This window comes from Aythya marila (assembly GCF_965140915.1).
Source record: "Aythya marila genome assembly, chromosome: 1".
Taxonomy (NCBI): domain Eukaryota; kingdom Metazoa; phylum Chordata; class Aves; order Anseriformes; family Anatidae; genus Aythya; species Aythya marila.
Window position 1 is genome coordinate 82,479,815 of NC_139042.1, and position 21,455 is coordinate 82,501,269.

Sequence of the window (21,455 nt, forward strand, 5' to 3'; positions counted from 1 at the left end):
GACAGAGTTGTTCCAGTGACCATTTGAAACCAGGGCTCTGCTCATGCCCTTGGAGTCATTCATGCATGAAAGGGAATTCTTGTAAGGAAGGTATCGTAGAATCATTAAGGTGGGAAAAGACCTCCAAGTTCATCTGGTCCAATCATTCCCCTGCCCCCACTACCACCCACTAAACTGTGTCCCTAAGTACCACGTTCAGCCTTTCCTTAAACACCCCTGGGGTAGTGGCATGTGGTTCTCCTGGTTCCATGTCATCACCATTTCCCTCTTTTTCCTCAGCTGTTGAACATCATGAATTGTGGGATAAATAAGAGACAAATAAGCAGGCGAAAAGAAACAAATGCTTTTTCCACGTCTTCACCGAGAAGAGATGAAAATACCCTCCTAGGTCTTATTGACAAAGGGGGACAGGGTCAGCAATGGGAGTGTTTTCCTTGTATGACCCTATCCCAGCTATTGAGAGGGTTGCAGGACATTTAAAATGCACTTCTTCATATGAATGGAGTGGGTTTCTCCTTTATGCCCATCTGGGATCCAGGACAACTTGGGTAAATCATTCATAAGGAGAAACAATTTGGTCTCCAGACTGGTAATCATCATCACATATACCTTGTCTGTCTTTTCTCCTTTTACTTCTTATTTTTATTATTATTATTATTATTATTATTATTATTATTATTATTATTATTATTATTATTATTATTATTTTATTTTAAATCAGGGTAGGAGAAGGATGACATAAGAACTCAGCATAGAAGTGACTTAGGCACATAAACTGTTGGGAGCTTGGACATGGCAGCTGTCTCTCCATGCATCCTAATGTTTTACATGAGAATCTAGCTCTGGAGGAACTAAGAGCACTTCAAGGGGCTGAATGTCACATTCATGTTGGAGAATTCACTCTGAAATGACGAACTTTCTTATGGATTGAACAGGGAAACCTTGCCACCTAGAGAGAGGATTGTCGAGTCTCAGTCTGAAATTGAAAAATCCATACAAATAGATTTTTGTTGTTGTTGGTTGTTTGTTTCCTTTTCCCCATCTCCAACTTGGAAGTGCCAAATAGATACTTTACACTAAGATCATAGTGGTACTTGAGTTGGAAATGTAGGATACTCTCCTATAATTTGCTGCATATCAGCAATACTGAAATATCTTGCCTGGAAAAAAAAAATAAAAATCCATCTCTTAAAACAGCACTATTCTGTAGGTTGTGCTGATTATTGCTTTGTGCTGCATGACTGTGATTTTTGGCACTAAGTGTCACATACCAAATTCCCAAAATAAAATGCTACATGATATTCTAAGAGCTCTTAGGAAGCTTTAAAAAGGGATTTGTCCACTGGGTGAATATTGCTTCTGGTAAAGTCAAATGATGCAGTAGGAATGGTTTAAGAAGAGGAAACTTCAGTCAGCAAATAATTAGTTTTTTAAAACAACTGCAAGGCAAAACGAAAACCTTCCATCAGTCTTGTGTTTGTAAAAGTTGTCAGAAATCCTGCTTTGATTGTAACAGCTTTACAGCTATATGTTAGAATAACTAAAACATTTGTTCAGCAACATTGTGAAATCCTCATGCTCTGAACTCTTGATAAAGTGGACTGCTGAGTGATTGGCTCGTAGAGACTTTACAGGCAGCAGGAGCTGTAGAGTGGTCACTGCTTGCCTTCCCTAGGTCTGGTCAGAGGGAAGTGCAGAAGACAGTTTTTATATGAGTGCGTGATATTCCTTGGAGAGGGAGAGAGCAAGAAGTGCCTAGGAAATGGTTCACAACAGAAACCTGAAGTTCTAAATAGAAGGGAGGAGGAGGAGAGCTGGTGGATGCAGCTTCTGAGTAGCTGAGCTCCTGATAAAACAGCAGCAGAACAAAACCAGACTTTGAGAGTGAGCACATCCCATCCCATCATGATGGAAGGGGAGACGGTACCAGAGACCAGGAAAGCAGCCAACAAAGCCACTCGGATTGCCCTTGGTGTGTTCGTGGCTGGCACCGTTGCACTTGGCACTGCACTTTTCTTGGGTAAGTGAGAATGTCCTGGCGAGGGTGAATGTAGACCTCCTGAGCCTGCCCGCCTGGTGTGGGTGTTTGTGCCATGCGCTGTTTTGGTGACAATCCCAGTCTCCTCTTCTTTTTCTTTGTTTTATTTTTACCTTAAAATGGCAATGTGTCAGCAAAGAGATTTGTTATGGGGAACACTAGAGCTAGAAGCTGCAATGTGAGCCCAAGTAACTTTTGAAAGCTGAATTTAAATTTGAATACTTGGTTGAATGTGTTCTAGCCAGAGTTGTATTCTTTTACAGAATGTGGAGAAAAGGGTAAAATTATGCATATTGGTAAGACTGATTGCAAACTGGAAGTTTGTGACCAATGTAGACTAAAATTCTCTTTTTCCTGAAAGTCAATCTGTAGTGCACATATTTTATGGAGTCTTTTAGGTTATCCTTCATTTGGTTTTCATTAGGGCTCGACTAAAATTCCCATAGAAAGCTTCAATAATGCATATGCTTGCACATTTTTTAGATGTTTCTGTTTTTCTATTATGAACTGTAAAATTGTCTTTACAAAAATCATAAGAGGTGCATCCAGAATTAAACTAAAATATTTTGATCAGATTTATTAGCTGTAACTGGAAAAAATAGAGAAGGAAATTTCTCTCTGGGATTTGGAATCATTTATAGGTGGCTTTTCTTGGAATATCTCATGGAAGCATATACCTACACCTAAAAATGCACCCAGAAACCACCAGACAGTGAATAGAAAGCAATATTTTGTAAAAGGTTGCAGAGACATAGCCTTTTTAGAATAATTCAGACAAACTTTTCATTTCTTTAATCAACACCAATTTACATGGACTTGAGGGAACTTAACCTCTAAGAGTATCTCTTGTTTCCCTCCAATCTTTTATGATGTTGTGTGCAAGATACGCTTCATTAGTAATATCAACTGAGAAAAAGATGTTAGGTTTTCTATAGAATATTTGAAGCAGCAGGCTCTCACTCAGTATTTTTCTGGTGTAGAATAAATCTACATACACACTCAAGTGACTATTGTGTATAGGAAGAATCTTACTTAGTTCAATAAAACCCTTTATAAATGTAAGGGAGAGTGGATCCTCATCTTTGTAGCTTAAAATATTGATTCTACATAAAAAGTAATGTTTTTCTCTTAATTAATATGATACCAAACACCAGACAGTAATGGAGAGACCTTATTTCTTTTTTAGCAGTAGGTTGTTTGTATATTTATTTATTGTAGAAAGCAATAGAAATTTTAACAACATGGCTTGTCCTTTGCCCATAGACCAGACATAAAAATTCAAGCAAAGATAATAATTTTTATAGACAGTTTTGTAAGTGTGCCGAGACCTTTTCTGTAACCGGGGATTCAGCATAAGAATTTTCATTGGCATAAAGGCTAAGAAAATAAAAATACTGGCCTTGGGTCAACGAAAATATTTTTAAGGTTTTGTTTTGAAATTGTCTGAAGACTTTAACCAAGGGAATGATGGAAAAGAATTAGACTGTAATGTTTTAACATTTTGTCAATGAAATCTTCTAGTGTTTCATTTTGATACTCTTTTGTTTTTGTAAGTTTAAGTTTAACTCTTTTTCAGGTTCGTAAAACTGTAGAAAAGGAAGCCACTATTAATGGTCATGTGAAACATTTCAGACATCTGAAGATGATTTTTTTTTCTTGAATTTTTACTTAATCTGCAAAAACTTGTTTCTGGTGGACATGAAACAATTCCCTTTCATTTTTTTCAGTTTGAGAAGTGTAACATAACCTTCTCCTACTTCTCTTTTATGTTCTTCTTAGAGTTCTCTTGACTCTCAGAAGGATCTAGGAGAATGATGCATTTTTACTGAACATTATTTGCTTGTACTGTTGGCACCAAAGCACAGGTCAGGGCTCTCTGACACTTCCCTGCTGTTTTCTGGATGTCTGTAGTGCATTTGTGCAGGCAGGAGGGTGTTTCATGTTTTCCCACTGAGCATGGCTCTCCTTGAATGCTGCAGAACTACTGTGGAGGTGAGGGCTGGGGAGGACTGGGTCCTCTGGGCAAGCTCTGCCATCACCGTCCCACTTGGTCATGGTAGCACCTCGTGAAGAACTGTGCTTCTGAAATGTGCTTCACATTGCTTTGTGCTTTGTGCTTCACACAAAAAAAGGACCTTTCCTCCAAATTCCCCATTTCTCAGGCAAAATTAAAAGGACAAATGCACCCTGCCCTGAATAACAGTGAAGGTAGGCCGTGGTGGAAGAAGGTAGGCTACTGATGGAGAAAGGTAGCACAGCCTGCCTCATGGCCTGGCAATAGTAAGGAAGACAGACCAACATCTACATCTGTAGTGGGGTTTTGGGCCCACCAGGGCCAGCACAAGTCTAGGTAAAATGTGTAGGTTAACATCACAACTGTAGGTAGTAATGTAATGATTCTTATAATACAGGAAAAAGAAAAAAAAAAAAGGCAAGAGAACAAAAGCAGGTAAATTTAATTTAAAAATTTTTAAAAATTTGCTCTGATGAGAAATTTGCAAATGGAACAAAAGCATTTGAAATTATATTTTACTTTTGTTTAGAAGTATATGAACCACTATGTCTGCTTTGGATTTTTTAGCTTTATTGTCTTGTTTTCATTCTCCCTCAGTTTTCATCAAGTGCAAAATAATTAAAGGTTGTCTGGGAATTTCCCTCCTTTTTCTGCTTTGTTAAAAGAAAAATCTAGCAAGCCTTCTAGACCTGGATGAGTTCTTAAAAGCTAACTTTAAAGAGGGAGAAAGCAAATCTCCGTGAATGGGAGAAGTACAATGCTTTTGAAAAACAATTCAGTAATAAGCACATTATCCATTATTTGTATGGCTCAAAACTGTATTCTGTAGACCTGTGCTTCCCTATTTCCTACCATACTTCAGAGTTCCATTTACAGCTTTTTTATGTGTCAAACTCTAGCGCCTTTCTCGGCTAATTGTCAAATTAACCAGTAGTAGTTTTTAAGATGTGTTTCACTGAGTCAATGCAAGTTTTGGTAAAGTAGACTAGAAATAGTTTTACAGTCTTAGTTTCTAAGAAAGTCTGAGTGAAATCCAGACAGTTCTGTCCTTAGCTGTCACTAAAGCTGTGAATTTGGATAATATGAAAAAGCTTAATATTCATTTATATATATATATTTTAATTATTATTTGTTTTTAATTGTAAAATTTTCCAGTGCTGAAATCCTATTTCACATCTTCATGTCCTTTTGTACAATTTAACACCACAGGAGAAATCATTTTATCATCAGCAGCACAGCTATGATACCTTGAAATACCTATGATACCAAAAGGGGGTACCCTTTGGTTTGTTTTTTATTTTATTTTATTTTATTTTATTTTATTTTATTTTATTTTATTTTATTTTATTTTATTTTATTTTATTTTATTTTATTTTATTTTATTTTATTTTATTTTATTTTATTTTATTTTATTTTATTTTATTTTATTTTATTTTATTTTTTTATTTATTTATTTTTGCCATGGACTGAGTTAATAAGATAACAGAAGTTGTGAGATGTTTCTTTATGTCTACTAAGCACATCTACTGAATGTTATTTTACCTGCCCCTTGGGACTCCTTCCCATCCTCATCCTAAGCATTAAATGTCTGCATATTTGCTGCCTGACAGCAAAGTCTGAAATCAGTGATTCCTATACTTAAGTTTCAGTGGCAGTGGTAATACACATTTTTGAAATATAACCAAAATTAGCTGAGAATTTCATAGATCTTGTCAGTGTGATTTTTGGAAGCAAATAAAATTCCAGTACCTTTGGGGGCCAGTTCACAAAGAAGCTGCTCTTTGGATTATAAACCAGGGTTACTACTGCATTTGTTGCCATCTAATTCATTCCAGACTAGTAAGGGGATGATGAAGGTATCCCATGGGTGCTGGTGGGGCCAGGCAGTGCAGTGCTGCTGCAGGAGGAGGTGCAGCAGGGAAAGCCCTGCAGAAGATGGCTAGGTAGCTCCATGGTAAGCTGCCAGCTGTGAAAGGTACATCTCTGGAGGAGGACAGAAAGAGGGGTGGATTTTTTTGTGTTGTGGTGGTGCTCACCATTCCTAAGTGGAGTGCTGTTGCTCCAGGTGCTGTGCAAATGTACCACGAGAGACAGACAGCTCTTGTTCCATGCTGCCTGCAAGCAAAGACAAAGGAAGGAGAGGTGGAAGCATGTACAGGAGGGGAAAATATTTTTTTTAGGATTTGCAGTAATTACTTAATGCACATTATAAGTGTTCTAAATCACTGCAGCCAGAGATGCATTAGGGCCAGAGTTTGCACTGACATTTGAATGATCAAGTACAAAATATTTGGCTCAAATTGTTAAAATTCATGACAAATGGCCTCATTATGGTTTTCCATTTTGCAGTTAGCCAAGGTCTTATAAAGTTTCACCCGAAGCAACAATACTGTTTGACTTCAGAATGCATTGAAGCTGGTAAGCAACAATTTTTTCCCATGTATTATATATCATTATCACAGTATGTTAATGAGATGTTTATACTATTTTATTTTTTTTCCACAGTTCTTTTCACTTATAAAGTTTCATTAATAATGACAGTTATGCAAACAAAACAAAACAAAATTAAAAAAAGAGTCAATGTCTAAATTACTGTGGATCTGTTTATTTTCTGCAATTCAACTTCATATTTTTAATCACTTTTTCTCTGTTCTATCCAGGTGAACCCAAAGTTTCCTGTAGGGTTTACTTTTTTTTTTTTTTTTTTTTTTTTTTTTTATATATATATATATATATAGGGGAATTTGTATTTGGTTTGTTCCTCCCAGTAATCAGAAAATTGGCAAATGAATTCTGCACAGATGTACTTTAGGGCCAGATCATACACAGGTGTGCACAGTTGTAATGTGGAGACTATTACTCAAAATCTGCAACCATATTTTCATATTGGCAGGCTCTTTTCCCCACTCATGTGATAATCTTTACAAAGCTTGTACATCTATTAGTATGAAATGAGAGCTAAAGCGATCCAGTTTGGTAGCACCTAAGTGACCCATTTTGGCCTTGTCATTTTGACAGTTTTTCTCCTGCTAAATCAATGGGAGTCTTGCATTGAATGTAACAAGAGCAAAGATCAAACTATTGTTAGCACGTCTCGAAATCTGGCTCTAGAGCCATTTCAATAGTAACAAAGTGGACATCATGTGAACTTCTGTGAATATTTGTTTTCATTCTGAATTATGTTAAGATAATATAGTGAGATGTTTTTCTTGTGTTTGAAATCTTGACAAAATTCTGTGGACTACATATTTAGTCTGAACAATTTGTAGATGTCAAGATTGCCCTGACACTTCATGTCACTTGGCTTCCATCTGTGCTGCACTGACAGTGTTCTCAGCCACCCTGGGCAATGCTGTCCTTAGCTGATTCTTGGAAGGTTGCAGATATCCAAGTAGGATTACTAATCAAAACAAACAAACAAATAACACTCCACCCCCCATGCTCCTCCCACCTCCTCCAAAAAAGGAAGAAAAAGAAAAAAAATATATATATATATGTGTGAAGTGTGTGGACTTCATCTTGAGCTTCAGGATGGCAAAAAAAAAAAAAGTCATTTTACAAGTTTGAGTTGGAATTGGCTTTCTTGTGCACATGAAATAAGACTTTTTTTTTTTTTTTTTTTTTTTTTTTTTTTTTTTTTGTGGACTCTGCAGAATCTGGTATTTTGCACCAAGGCAGACTTGGACACCTACAGAACCTGAGTGTTTTAGCTAAGGGTGCATTATGTAAGGATTGAGCTCTGCCTTGCAGAACAGCTTTTCAGGAGTCATAGAAAAGGACCAAAAGGTCTTCAATGTAGTCAATTTGAGAATTTCTAACATGAGAGACAGAACTTCAGCATAGAAATATCTTAGCAAGAACTATTCTAAGTAAAAATACTGGATACTAGAAATAGCACCATAAATTCTGAAAAAGTTATCAGCTTTCCTGCTAAGAAATATAGTCAACTATTTGGATAAGCCTCAAAACGCATGGTCATTTAGCCAAAAGATGTCCATTATCTCCATATTCTCTGTTACTTTACTCATATAGTCCTATGCCAGGACTTGATCATTTGATTATGCGTGCAAAAGTTATTTTATCAGACTTGTCAGACTGATCTGTCTCTACCTGGTCTCACCTGCTGTACTGCTGGGGGAGGCAGTCGCAAGACTGAGCTGAATATACTAGTTATCTTTTCGACTGAACGGCAGATCAGAACTTGATGTGTTTTTCAGCTATTCAGCTGAAAGTAAACAGTGCATAATTTTTGGTAAGCTAACAGTCTGTTTGGTATGTATTGATATTATATTCCTCAGGCAATTAATTCTGTCATGGCAACAAAGGACAGTCGGTGTTCAGGCATTTGGCTCCAGAAGGTCATGTTCCAGTAGGTTCAGTGGTCATTGCTCTTATGGCACTCAAGAGCATTCATTGCACAGATATTTCTTTTTTTTTTTTTTTTTTCTGCTTCTCATGTAGGCACTCTCTATTTAGGTAAAAGTGTTCCAGAAATTTATGTGGTATCTTTTTGTTTATTTATTTATTTTCTTACTTATAGCTGCTGCCATCTTAAGCAAGATAAATCAGTCTGTAGATCCTTGCGAGAACTTTTATCGATTTGCATGTGATGGTTGGATATATAATAACCCTATTCCTGAAGACATGTCAAACTACGGCGTTTATCCTTGGCTGCGGCACAATGTGGACCTCAAACTAAAGGGTAAATATGACATTTTTGAAAGTATTTAGTTGACTTTTCAGTGTTGCTTATTGAGTGGCTAATGCTGAAATGAGTAAACACTCCACACTCTTTTCTGATTATTGCAGGATATCCAACAGAACAAATTCCTGTTCTGTTTAATATATTTTTCTGTTGTTTTCATTGACAATAAGATTGAGAGAAAATGAAGTATAACAGAAACAGAATTTGGGAGGAAGCAAACAATTGCTTTTAACTCTACAATTTAAGAAGGATGAAACAAAAGGATACTTCTCATACCAAAGGAAAAGGTGGTGGGGTTGAACTACCTTCTTCTTGCAGTAGACTGATAGACCAGGGCGCAGGAGTACAGCATGCATGTTGAAAAATACCTGTCCCAGACACAGACAACCATCAGCCTAGGACAGCACTCTGTCTCTGACAGTGGACAATTGCAGGAAAGGTATATAAGAAGGCAAAAGTAGTGATATTTTCTAGTATAGTTAGCTAGCTCTTGGCAGGAGGCAATTTGTAGCCTTATGGAGATGGCTGTTTGGGTTCTCTGTTTCCTTCAAGTTGCCATTCAGGTTTCTGTTGCAGTACCTGAACTGTCATCAGTGAAAGAGGCCATTTAAGGATTTGTGTCTGGAGAAAAAATAGCCTGGGGTGGAAGTGTGTAGGAAGACAGGTATTTTAATCTGTATGTTATTTGACTTAGCACTATACTCAGCAACAAGGCCTCCTCACCAGGAAGCTCTGCAGACTAACTGGGAAAAAAAGGTGACAATTATTGCTAGGGAGGAAAACATTGACAGAATTTTTTCATCTTCACTAAAACCATGTCACATACTGTTGGTGTGCCTGAGCATAACACACCTTAGGCATGCTATTGACCTATTAGTTCAGCTATTAGCCTCCTGTTCACCAGAGAACAGAGATCAGCTTTAGGATGTTGTGCTTAAATGTAGCATTTATTTATCTATTAGTTTTTGTATATGCGTGTTTGTAGGCATCAAAACCCTTTTCCACTTTTTTTCTTCAGTTACACTGTATTCAATTTCCACATCATTAAGTATTTTGAAAGCTGCATTCAGTTTCAGAGTATGATTTTGGAATTTCAGCATAGGCTATAATCTGATGACTGCTGTTTTAAGTCTGCTGAAGATGTCACAGCCAAAGGAAAAAATATTGCTACAGCCTGTTTTAAGTTACACTTTTCATTCTAATTGTTCTGTTGCCAGAATAAGGCTGTGTTAGAAAACTGCATATCCTTCATGAACGTTAGCCACATATAAGCCAGATCTAATTGAATATAGAGTAGCAAGCTGTGACTTTCATTCTTAATTATTTCCTCCTTTTACTGTGCCTAATCAAGGACATCACGCTAAGCCACACATTTATATAGTTTTCTTAATGCATTCCCTTTAGATGTGGCTAATCCTTAGCTAGGAAAACACAAGACAAAGAAAGAAACATCTAAGTGAGAAGTATTTGCTTAATGGAAACTCCGTATCAAAAAAAAGGGTGTAATGAAGTGCCTGATAATTACTTTAACAGGCAGCAAGAACTACTCTTTAGCATAGAAAAGGGAAAAGATGTGAAATATTGGGTGGTGTAGAGTAGTTGATTTAATATATTTGTTATCTCCTCATTATCATTTTATTTAATAATTTCTCCAAAATATATTATTGGTAATTAAAAAAAAAATAAAGAAATTGTGGAAGTCATTATTGGTAGCCAAATTAACCAATAATGACCTTAATTAAGAGTTTGGGAGTGCTATTATCTTACTACTGAAATGTAGGGAGCTTTTTGTGAATAATTCAAAACTGGAAGTCAGTGGCAAGTAAATCGGTACCTACTACCTGTGGTGAATGTTGATTGTGAACCAAAAAGTTTATTTTCCTTTTCCTTTCTGAAATCTGCAGAACGATGATATACAACTGAATTTTTTTCAAGTGACCACGCAGGAAGCAATATATTAAAAACCAAAAAACTCTGCGAACATTCCAAACTCTCAGCACTGCAAAGGGGGTGATTTAAATTATGTGAATCATTTGTGAACATGGCTTTCAGATCTTTCAAATTTAATTTAAGTCTGTGGAAACCAGTTACAGATAAAGTCGTCATACTGATCTTGGCCAAGTGAGACACCTACTTCAGACTAAATTACTGCGCTGAGGTTTTTCATTGTGGCTATTTTCTGAATGCCCATCAATTTAAACACAGTGAGGAGTTCTTAATGTGGCAAACAAGAAATGGAGGCCTTTTAAGAGAATATGGTGTATAGCTTTTTAAAGAGTATGAGACAGCAAACAAAATATCTGGCAGTGTAGGAAACTTCTTCTTAGGTAATCTGCAATGATTTTCTTTAGAAAATAACTTCTCTTTCATATAAATCCAGGAAGGCAAATATGTCTCAGCATGGAAACTTGTACTATTTGACCAGAGGTTTCTCCTTTCAGACAAATTCCAGAAGTCTGTGCTGAGTGCCCATGCCACAGGACTATAGAGTTGGCCTCTCTTACACACATTGAAAGAATCTTGGTCAGTACTTGTATGTAGCCCATGAGATCTGTAGTGTTACCACTGATGCTCACTGCTGGTGTTCTGTCTCAGTGGACCCGTCTCTTGTGATTTTTTTCTTAAGAGGTAGCTAGTTGAGAGCTGTTCTGAATAAGAGGAAGAATACCAACTGTTAAAAAAAATAGAGAGGATACTTATGTTATTCCTTCCAATAGCCTCTTGTTTGATACCTGCTCCTGGATAACAAGTGAGCAGTAGACAGTAACAGTGCTTACTCTTTTTTCTTAGTCTCTTCATCTGCAAATCTCTTTTCAGTGGTCCAAACATTTTTGTAATGGTCCAGATCTTTCCTATATTGCTTGCTCATCCAAGCATAAGAAAAAGCAGAAAAGGTCTAAGTCAAGTAAATCTCTCTGGGCAACTATTTTTTGGTAAAATGAAGTACCTGGTTCAGAGGTGGAGGAGGTGGAGTAGCCAAGACTTTCTACAGGCTTTGTGGCTGCTCAAAATGAAAGCTGTATCTGTACTGGGTGATTTTGGGAAACCATGAGTACAGAAAGGAGATCATTTTGGTTCCTAAGTGAGGTTTTAAGGCAGCACAGCAGCTGAGCCACAGAATTCCCACAGTGTCTCCCTCCTTGGGAGACCAGAACAGCATCTCTTTGCAAGTCCTGCACTGGAGCAGGAGTGGGGTTTACACCTCACTGCTGCTCCGTGCATGGTACAATATTCCCCTGGGCTTGCAGGGAATCTGCCTTTTGGCTGGGACTTGAAGTTGGATGGTATGTTCATATCTGCAGATACCAAATTCCAAAATAATTGTAGGACTGTACTTTGGTAATCTTGCAGACAGAAGTGTTTGTACCATTAAAAAAATGTATCAAACTGTGACATCTGATTTTCCATTTCATGACAAAAAAAAATGTGCAAGTACATGTTGAAAGTATTAATATAATGAAATAAAGCTTAATGCTGGCATTTAGCACAGAGCTCCTTTTGCACTGTAGCAGTTGGGGCTCTTACAATCTTCTGGTTTAAATGTAGTTTAAATTATTGTGCCAAAATGCTAGTGGATGTGTGTGTATTTTGGGGTGGGTAGTTGGAGGGAGTATTGCTTAAAAGATTTTTTGAGGTTTATTATTGAAATTAGTTTTATGAACTCTCACATCTCTGTAAGATTACTTCTGTTTTTGTTACAGTTTGTGTACATCTAGATTAGCTGACTTTTGGAGGAACTCACATGGTGTGCTTATTGTTTTTATATACAAACTCAAAGAATTTACAGAATGTTGAAATTATGGAAACAAACAGCATTTTCATTTAGGAAAAGTGCTGTCTATTAGGGCACCGGGCAGCATTAGGAAGCATTTATGTAAGCACAGCTGTTCAGCTGTCATTTCCATAAGAATTTACATATTGCCAAATCAATATTCAGAAAAATGAATGGAGGGAATTTCTTCTTGGGCTGGGGCTTGAGTAAAATCTAGATTGTCAATATATTGATTGAATTTATTTGTAAAAATACAACATCCTTTCATGAATTTGGTGTTTGGGAACATTTGTTTGATTTGTGTTCCTTAGGAACCAGAAAATTTATGAATTGATTAATTACTATATCTTCATGAATTCTTGTGGACATCCATATTAATTATATTCTCATCAATGCAAAACTAATTCACAATGATTAAATGTTCTATCAGTGTCAGAGGAATTAATAATATGAACTAGTTATTTTCAAGAGTCACTAGTCTAACCATAGTGAGATGGACGTTGCCATCAAGAAATAGACTGATGGACTCTAATTGTATCAAATATGAAAGATGTTTGCCTGAACCGATTAATGATGTATAGATCATCATTAAATGCCATTCCAAAAAAAATGGGGGGGGAGGGAGGGGAGAGAAAGAGGAGTTGGGTGGGTGGGAAAACACAGTTTTTCAAAACAAGACAGTCCTGATTAAGGCATCAGCTCCACAAAGACAATTCCAAGGAATGAACTCCTGGAGCTACAGGAAAGAAAAAAAAAAAAAAAAGTTTTTATTAAAAAAAAATATTAAGGTTTTTAAAACATGGAAATTATTATATTTAGCACATATCTGAGACTGTGCAAGCCAGCAAAAGGTCTTCCAAAAGGGATCAATAGGGATCAATAGCAACATTCATTGGCATCTTGGATGCTTCTGCCTTCCAGTGAAGAGAGAATATACAATGCAGCAGGTGGTAGCACAAAGTGGGTTGTGTCTAGAACTCTGCATTATTTCCTAGTTTTCCATGAACAAGGAATTTTCTTTGATGAAATATGCTTGGAGTGATTATTGGGAGTCCTTACAGTAACATGATTGGTAACCTGATTATTTATAATGGGGAAAGTGATGAAAAGAAAGTAAGAAAATTGATGGAAGGCTGTTGAGGAGAGAACACCAAATACATGAAATTAAAAATAATGTGTGCTTTCATGAAATGTAAAAGATTCACTATAGGCATCAGAAGAGAAAAAAGATTTGCTATTTTATTAGCATCAGTACAGAGTGTGGTTTTCTTAGGGGGAGAAAAGAGGGTGAAGAAAGGTTGATTAGTCTTCTCTCAAAAATGATATAAACTGATTTGAAACAACTTACACATCTAAGATTAATTTGAGAAATAACTTTACCATATTTCCCTCCTACCTCCTTGTGGAATAAGAAACTGGGGAGCTTATCTTAGCAGTGGGTCTGGAGGGATATGGATCCAGATCTTTCAACTCAGGATAACAACTTAATTGTGAAACGCTAGACTGTGTGGTGGCTCTTTTTCTGTCTCTCCTGTTGAAACTAACATTTGATATAAAATATTTAATCTTCCAAGCCATTAAGTGTTCTTTTAAATAACTTTAATAGCCAGGTAGTTAAAGTATTCAATTTCTGGGTGACATATAGGACTCCAGTTCCTCCCCAAAGAGCATGCAATTTCATATAAAGTAAAAGAATTCTCACTGTAGAGGTGAAAGTCACCCCAGAAATTCATACAACAGAGTAGTTAGGAAAATTTCAAGATATGGGAGACCCCATGCATTTCAGCTTGGATCTTTAGTTGGTTCAGGTTGAACAATGGGTTTTAATTACTTCATAATTAACATTTTTCTTTCTGTTTTGACAAACAATGCTCTCCAGATTTGATGGAGTGTATATATTTTTACCTATGTATTTCCAGGTAAAGTGACTTACTTTCATATATCTGTATTTTAACTACATGTAAGATAAAACTATCCTTCTGAATCATTCAAATTCAAAAATGAAGTTATTCTTGTATGGCCACACTTACTCATTGACAAGAAAAAAAAAATCAGACTTTTTGTGAAGGAAGGTCATGGAAAGCCTGTTGTGTTATTTCTGTTAATCCCTCCCCAGCAAATGGGGAAAACCACCACCTTTCTTTTTTCTTACTTTCTTTTAGACTCAAAGGAAAAGTCTTTATTAAGGCAGTCATTGTTTTAAGCATTTCAAGATTTCTGAAAACCTTTGATGCTAGTTTGCTTTTTCCATATATATTTGAGGACAGTAGAGAAACATTGAAGGAATCTGAACCATAATACATTAGAAATTGAAATGGGTGTTTATAAAATGTATTAAAATATTTTTTTTGGTACTGCATTAGGCTCTGACAGCTTCCCTTCCAGACCTCTGAAAGCCACCAACAAGAGCCTTAGTGTTAGTAGAGTGATGGTATATTCTTTAAAAAGTATTTAAGTACAGTGGTGATAAATTTTTTTTAGTTGTGTTGGAGTGAAAATTACATACTTAAACAGTCTATTTTCTTCTTTTGGAATCCTAAAAGCAAACTGTCATTTAAAAAACAATCATTTGCAGCTCGCTTTTTAAAAAGAGTTTGTTGGGGATGGGGATTGCAAACTGCACAACAGACAGTCCACCAAACACCTGAAATAGTAAGAAGTACTGGAGAAAAACTAGCAGAACTGGTAGTTTAAAAAAAAAAAAAAGCTGGGGGAGCTTCAAAAAAAAATATTGCTCTCTATCAATTGTTAGAAGAGGAAAGGTGTTGTAGCATATGCTGAAGATGTATAGTAGGGGATGTTCTCAGAAGAACTTGTATTTTAAAGGCAAAAAGGAATTTAATCAGGCCCTGAGATTATGAATTTTCTGTTGGATTGCGATGGTGCCAGAAGGTCGCAATGCTTGGGCTTCTTTATCCTTCCTTAAGGCTTGCATCTGTGGTGTTTTCCAGGCAGGCAAGAGGTTGCTCAGCTCTTCTCCCAAGGCTTTGATATGCAAAGCGGATCTAAAATGTAAGCAAGGCAAGTGCATTAGCACAGGAGTGTGGCCTGTGCTATTAAACCTGCTAAGAGAATCAAGGATCCTTTATCAAAGACAAAGTTTTACCAAAACATTAAACACTGCTTTCTGGAGCAGGAGATGTCTGTCTTTGCAGGAGAGTGTGCTGAGAGAACAGATTTAACTCTAAGAATAATATAATCTGGGCTCGACAGTATTTATTTTTTTTTTCCAGGAAATATGTACAGCTTTGAAATATGCCAGTTAATGACATTTTTGTATAACTGTATTTTACAGGTTATAAGTTATTTTTTTTATAACTTGATATATTGGTTCTTCACCTCTCCAGCTGTAGGGGTCAGGTTTCCAAACTGATTAGAATAATATATATACATACATGTACCAGATTTTCCTTTTTGAAGAGCTCATAACCTGGATTGTTTGTGTTGCAGGCGGTTCTCATAGTTTCATGTAGCAAGCCAAGGAAGTTGCCACTGGACAAATGATCATAACAGTATTGTGCATAATTTTGGATGCTGTGGCCACCGATTTTATTTTGAGGTAGAACATTGTGCCCCTTGTAGGCCTCCATCCGTAAGACTAACCCTCCTTCACTTAACTCCAGGCTGTGAAAAAAGAGAACTGGAAACTAGATACTCTGAATGAACGTCAGCTGACCCCAAACCATTCTCAGATAACCACTCTTGGAACACGCAAGCTCACATTACTGTAATTAAGACATTACATTGTTCTAGCTGTGATTTCCGTAACAACAGTGTGGCTTTGAAGGTTTCTGTGTGCCCCCTCACATCCTGGACAAATCATTTCTGTCCAAGATCACTCTGTGAACTGCAACAAGCCTGATTTCTTAAACGCAGTGCACTAGGAGTTTGAAGAAGGGCAGTGCCTTGATGACACAGGTGGAGTTCTCAATAAATGCCCCTGGCAGCACAGGTGCTGCTTGGATTGCAGTTGCTTTTCAAGGACTCTTTTGACAGAGATTTTGAATGCGAATTAAGTATGGGATTAAGAGTTAGACATACTTAATGAACATTAGATTAACCATAAGTATGTCAGAGTTTAAGGAACAACATTTTGCACACAAGTGCTGTGTGATTGGTTTGAGTGTGCCCAGTGTGAAACTGCCAATCATTTACCATGTGTACCCATAGGCTCACTCATCTCCCACTGAAACAAAATGAACATCTGCACTTCCCTTGTGGATTATGGGGGTAAACGTTGCTTTCAAAAGGTAACAATGATGAAATACCCCCTTTTCTCTACTTTTAAGCTGAAATTCCTCAGAGAACATCATTAAAACATTCTGCGGCTAGCATCGGAGGATATCCTACATATGTCTAAAAGATAACTTGGATTTTACTTCTTCACAGAGGTAGCACAGAACCTGGGAAGGAAGCAAAGCTTGTGACTGATAACTGAAGAGGGTGAACAGTTTATTCAACTACTCTTTTCATCAGTTGAGAAACCTGACCCTTTTAGCTGTAGAGGGATATTAAGGAGAAGTTGAAGAACAGTCTTTGTTGCTCAGGAACTGAAAGAGAGTCCACTTGAAAGTCCACTTTCTTTGCTTACAGGCAAGCAAACTCCTTTTCCACAAGCAGAGTTCCTGCATTTTGGTCTAAGAAACTGAAGATCATTGTGTTTTAGGGAATGATAAACAGCACATATGTTTTCTAGTTACTGCTACCAAAACCAAAGGAACCATGAAAGTTGCATGAAATTTTCACAGAGACTTACTGTGGCATACTTAAAGGACAAGCTTTTTCTTCCTTTGGCCCAGTGAATGGTTATAATCTTGGGCTGCTTTCTGGATCTGCACTGAAAACAATGCACTGCAAATTGTTTTCAGTTGTACTATTGAGCATCTTCTGGCCAATGCTGAGTGACTCCCACTGTCACTGACATCAAAGGGGCTGAGGAGCTTTCAGCATATTCAAATCAGACTCTTTGAGCTGTTGAATCAAGTTCAGCAAACTTCATGCTCATAAAGCAGCACTCAGTTCAAATCAGTAGGATTCTGACATGAATTAGATACGGAGGAATTAATTCTCTGTGGCTCACTTTATCTGCAACAGTGGATAATGGCTGTACCTCCTTGCTGTCACATGTCTGAGAGTGCTTGGAGATCCTTATCCTAAATGTACCGAATGCAATGCCAGGAGCAACCATTAGATTATCTCCTGTGACCTTTTAGTATCACAGACAATTACATTACCCATATATGAAGCTCAATAGCTTGCACTGGGATAAAGCATAATTCACATTGAGCTAAAGCTTATCTTCCCCCAAAACATCAAGTCTTGAAGATGTTAAAGGGCAGAGAAGCCACTATCTCTGCCAGTTGCTTGGCTGCAGTGGTTAATCACTGTCACTGCTGACTTTGTCTTCCAATGACTGTTTTTCCTTTTGCCTCTTTTCAATAGACTGAAGATCTTTCCAGCACCAAGCACTTTCTAATGGTGAGGTAGTTTCATACTGTAATCCCATCATCCTTCCATAATCTTTCATGAAACTAAACAAATCAAGCTCTTCAAGTCTCTCACTGCATGACTTTTATTTTTTTCTATTTATTTTTTTTCTCCCCAGTTCTCAAGCCTCTCCACACAAAGAAAAACCCAAATGGCTGTGATGTTTTTCTGCTCCCAGTCCAGATGTTCAAAATAGTTTTTAAAATCTGGACAGCAGAAGGGCACACAGTGTTCCAGTCTGTCTTACTAGCCCATGTAGGAGAATAGGATTATTTCCCCACTTTGATACTTCTCAGTTTTTACAGCCCAAGACTGGGCTGTTTGCTCTAGCATTGTCCTGGGAGTTCATGCTGAATTACTTGTCTCCTTCTAGCTTTTCACTCCTCCAGGGTTAAAACTTTCCAGGAAATGGTATGTCCCTTTGGAGTTTTTGTATATATTATTATTTATTTTTTTTTAAGTATTCCCACTGGAATACTCACACATGCAGTTCTTTTTCTTCAAGGTACAAAGCATAATATATTTCATATCATCATCAGATATCACTGTACAAACACTTCGGTTTGCATTTTCCACATACAGCAGATGTTTGTAAAAAGATAAGGACAAAAATGAATGGAAAAAAAATGCTACTCTCTTCACTAGCACTATGTATTCTCCATATCTATGGCTGGAGAGTGCAGTAAAACCTTATGTTGTCTCTGTAGAACAAGAAATAAACTTGAATAGCATTCCTGTGAGACACTGTGTATGTAGAAAACTGTCTGATTGCACACTACATATACAGTCTGCAGACCAGGACCCTCATAACTTGAACCTTTATTTCTAATCTGAATAAGTGGTATGCATGCTACTTTTCCCTACAAATCTGTACAACTTCTTTTTCCTGTACTCCAAGTCAGAAGGTGAAAAAGGATTTCTCAGTACTGTAAATAAAATATGGTGGTCAAAAACCAGAGCAAAGCTCTGTAAAACAGTAGGCAGGAAAATCAACAAGGGCTAGAAATGGAAAGTGAGATTAAAGGTAACATTTAGCCACAAAATTATTCTTAGCCACTTTAGAATAGCATATAGTTAAATACACATGCACACACACAAAATAGCCAAGCTTACTTTGTAAAGTGCCTTGCTCTCACTTTCAACAGCAGATGATTGCTATTTACTGTAGGGTAGAGAACCACAGGAAGTTGGCCTTTTTTAGCCCTCTTGTCCTGGAAAAGCACTGTCTGAAGGAAACTCAATAAAGACCTTCCTTCCTGCCCTCCCAAACCCAACACCCCACCCCAGTTGTGGCTTTTTTCCTTGACTGCCTGCCTAAGCATCTTCAGTTCAGACAGCTGAGGATCATCCCCAGCCATGGCGTGTTTTCTGTTGGTGATGCTGTCTTTGTGTTTTGTACTGGGGCCAGGGAGGGCAATGATGTAAGCCCACCTGACCTAGACTGTCATGAGCAGAAAAACTTTGGTTTGCAACAGGAACCTCCCTGCCCTCAGCCCCTCGGTAAAAGAAAATGAATGATGGAACAATTCATGACCTCAGAAAGCTTGGGATAACATGAACAGCTTTAACCAGTTTCTGACTGTGCAAGAGATAGATGCTCAATGAGATGAATTATATTGTTTCAGCACTGCGGAGCAGAATTACCAATAGGTTTTAACATTTGCCATAACTAAGTTTTATGTGAAGACAGATTTATATCTTGCCTCTGAACATTCTGTGCATACAGAAACACTGACAATGAGGTGCTGAGATCAATAGCACAGGCTGAGACCCCTTTTATTCCTAACAGAATAACTTGGAATTAATTTGAAAGTGAAGGAAACAAAAGACATGATGGAAGAACAAGAGCTGCTTTGTTAGAACAGCCATCCAAACTTGTACTTCATATTTGGCTAGGGGCAGGTGATCACAGAATTTGTCTTCACGGTGGTCTAAGCTATATTGGTTCATATTTTTATTTATTTTTTTTCATGGTGGCTTTCAGCTATGACATTGTGCTTTGCATTTATGGCAGGCTGGTGATGCAAGTCAGTAATAACAAGGAGTTGTTAAATTGCCATTGCTGGTAATTATGGTCCTGTGCTCTTTCAGGGTATTGTAAATGACCTTATATATTTTGCTTTTCTAGTCTTTTTGGCTAGATTTCTGTTCCATCTTTATCAATGTAACAGTTAACTGGGAGCTGGAAAATGAACTATTGTTTCATTTTTTTTTTTAGTATTGTTGGAATGCTGTGTGTCTCATGCAAGGGATCCATTCCTAAAAGTTCCCATCTAAAGATGAAACTAAAAGGTGCTGATGAAAGGTGGATAAAATTTCTTTCATAATCAGAAAACCTGGTGAAGGATACATATATTTTTTTAGTGTATTGAAACTGTCTATAGACTTAAGTCAAATGCAGATAATATTTGGAGTCCTAAAATGGAAGATTACTTTAGGAAGTTGGTGCTTTTCATTTTAAAACATGTTTTTTCATTCAGAACATAATCTGAGTTCAGAAAAACAAACAAACAAACAAACAAAAACAAAACAAAACAAAACAAAATCAACAAAAACAACAGTGACAACAAAAACACCCCAAGAACAAACTCAACATTCTTCTCAGCACTGAGTGAACTGCTTTATTCGAAACACTGACTTTCCCTAAGTGGGCCAGAGTTTCTACTTCCAGCCAGTAGGCTTAAGAGAAAACTATTAGACTGAATTCCTCAGTGGATTTATGCAAGCCCAAATGTTCCCCTAGCAAGGGAAAAAGCAGGTACTTGGAAGAACTTGAATATTCAAGGACACATAAAATAGCTATAAATATTTGCGTGTCAAACAGACAGAGAATTTCTGAACCTTGTATTTGGATAGTATATCAGCTAATGCAGAAAGCAAGTTGAGCTGACCAGTGCTCCAGATCTGAGCTTCTAAATCTTTCTGGAAGCTTGAGGCTAACGCTGAAGAACTTCTGTAGTCTGAAGAGCACACACGGACCACATCCCTTATTTCAGTGTCCAAACAGAAGGTTCAACCTTCTTATTAAGGTTTTCATGTTTGATAACTGGGTTTGGCATCATTGGAACCAATAATTTTCTTTATACATTAATTCTACACAAAATGGCAGCATCTTCACTATCACCCTTTGCAAAAGTGCAGGAAGAGTTACAGCTTCATTCTGTCACATAACAAGGTGATTTGATGGGAAAACACCAGGTCTCATATTAACAGGATTTTATGCAGGTGCATTCCTGGAGTTGATTTTATTTTATTGGATGTCATCCTCTGTATCTCTCTTGAGCTTTAGCTCAGCTTTAGCTATTGAATTTTATTAGCTTCAAAATTTCATGGCTGTGCAGCTCACTGGCAAGGAACAGAAGTTATTACAATAACTTTAATAGGAGTGTGTTTTTTCATTCTTAGTTTTATGTAGGTTTCATTTATAGTTTCTCTTAAA

General features: G+C 37.1%; 1 protein-coding gene across 1 annotated transcript in view; it reads left to right on the forward strand.

Annotated features, from left to right (window-relative positions):
- Positions 1-1,667: 1,667 nt before the first annotated feature.
- The window catches only part of PHEX (phosphate regulating endopeptidase X-linked), a 101,456-nt gene continuing 81,668 nt past the window's right edge, over positions 1,668-21,455 (forward strand). Inside the window, exons 1-3 of the mRNA XM_082782535.1 lie at positions 1,668-2,020; positions 6,402-6,470; positions 8,593-8,754. Of these exons, the coding sequence (XP_082638661.1) occupies positions 1,906-2,020; positions 6,402-6,470; positions 8,593-8,754 (346 nt within the window). The 5' untranslated portion in view covers positions 1,668-1,905. The remainder of the gene's footprint in view (positions 2,021-6,401; positions 6,471-8,592; positions 8,755-21,455) is intronic.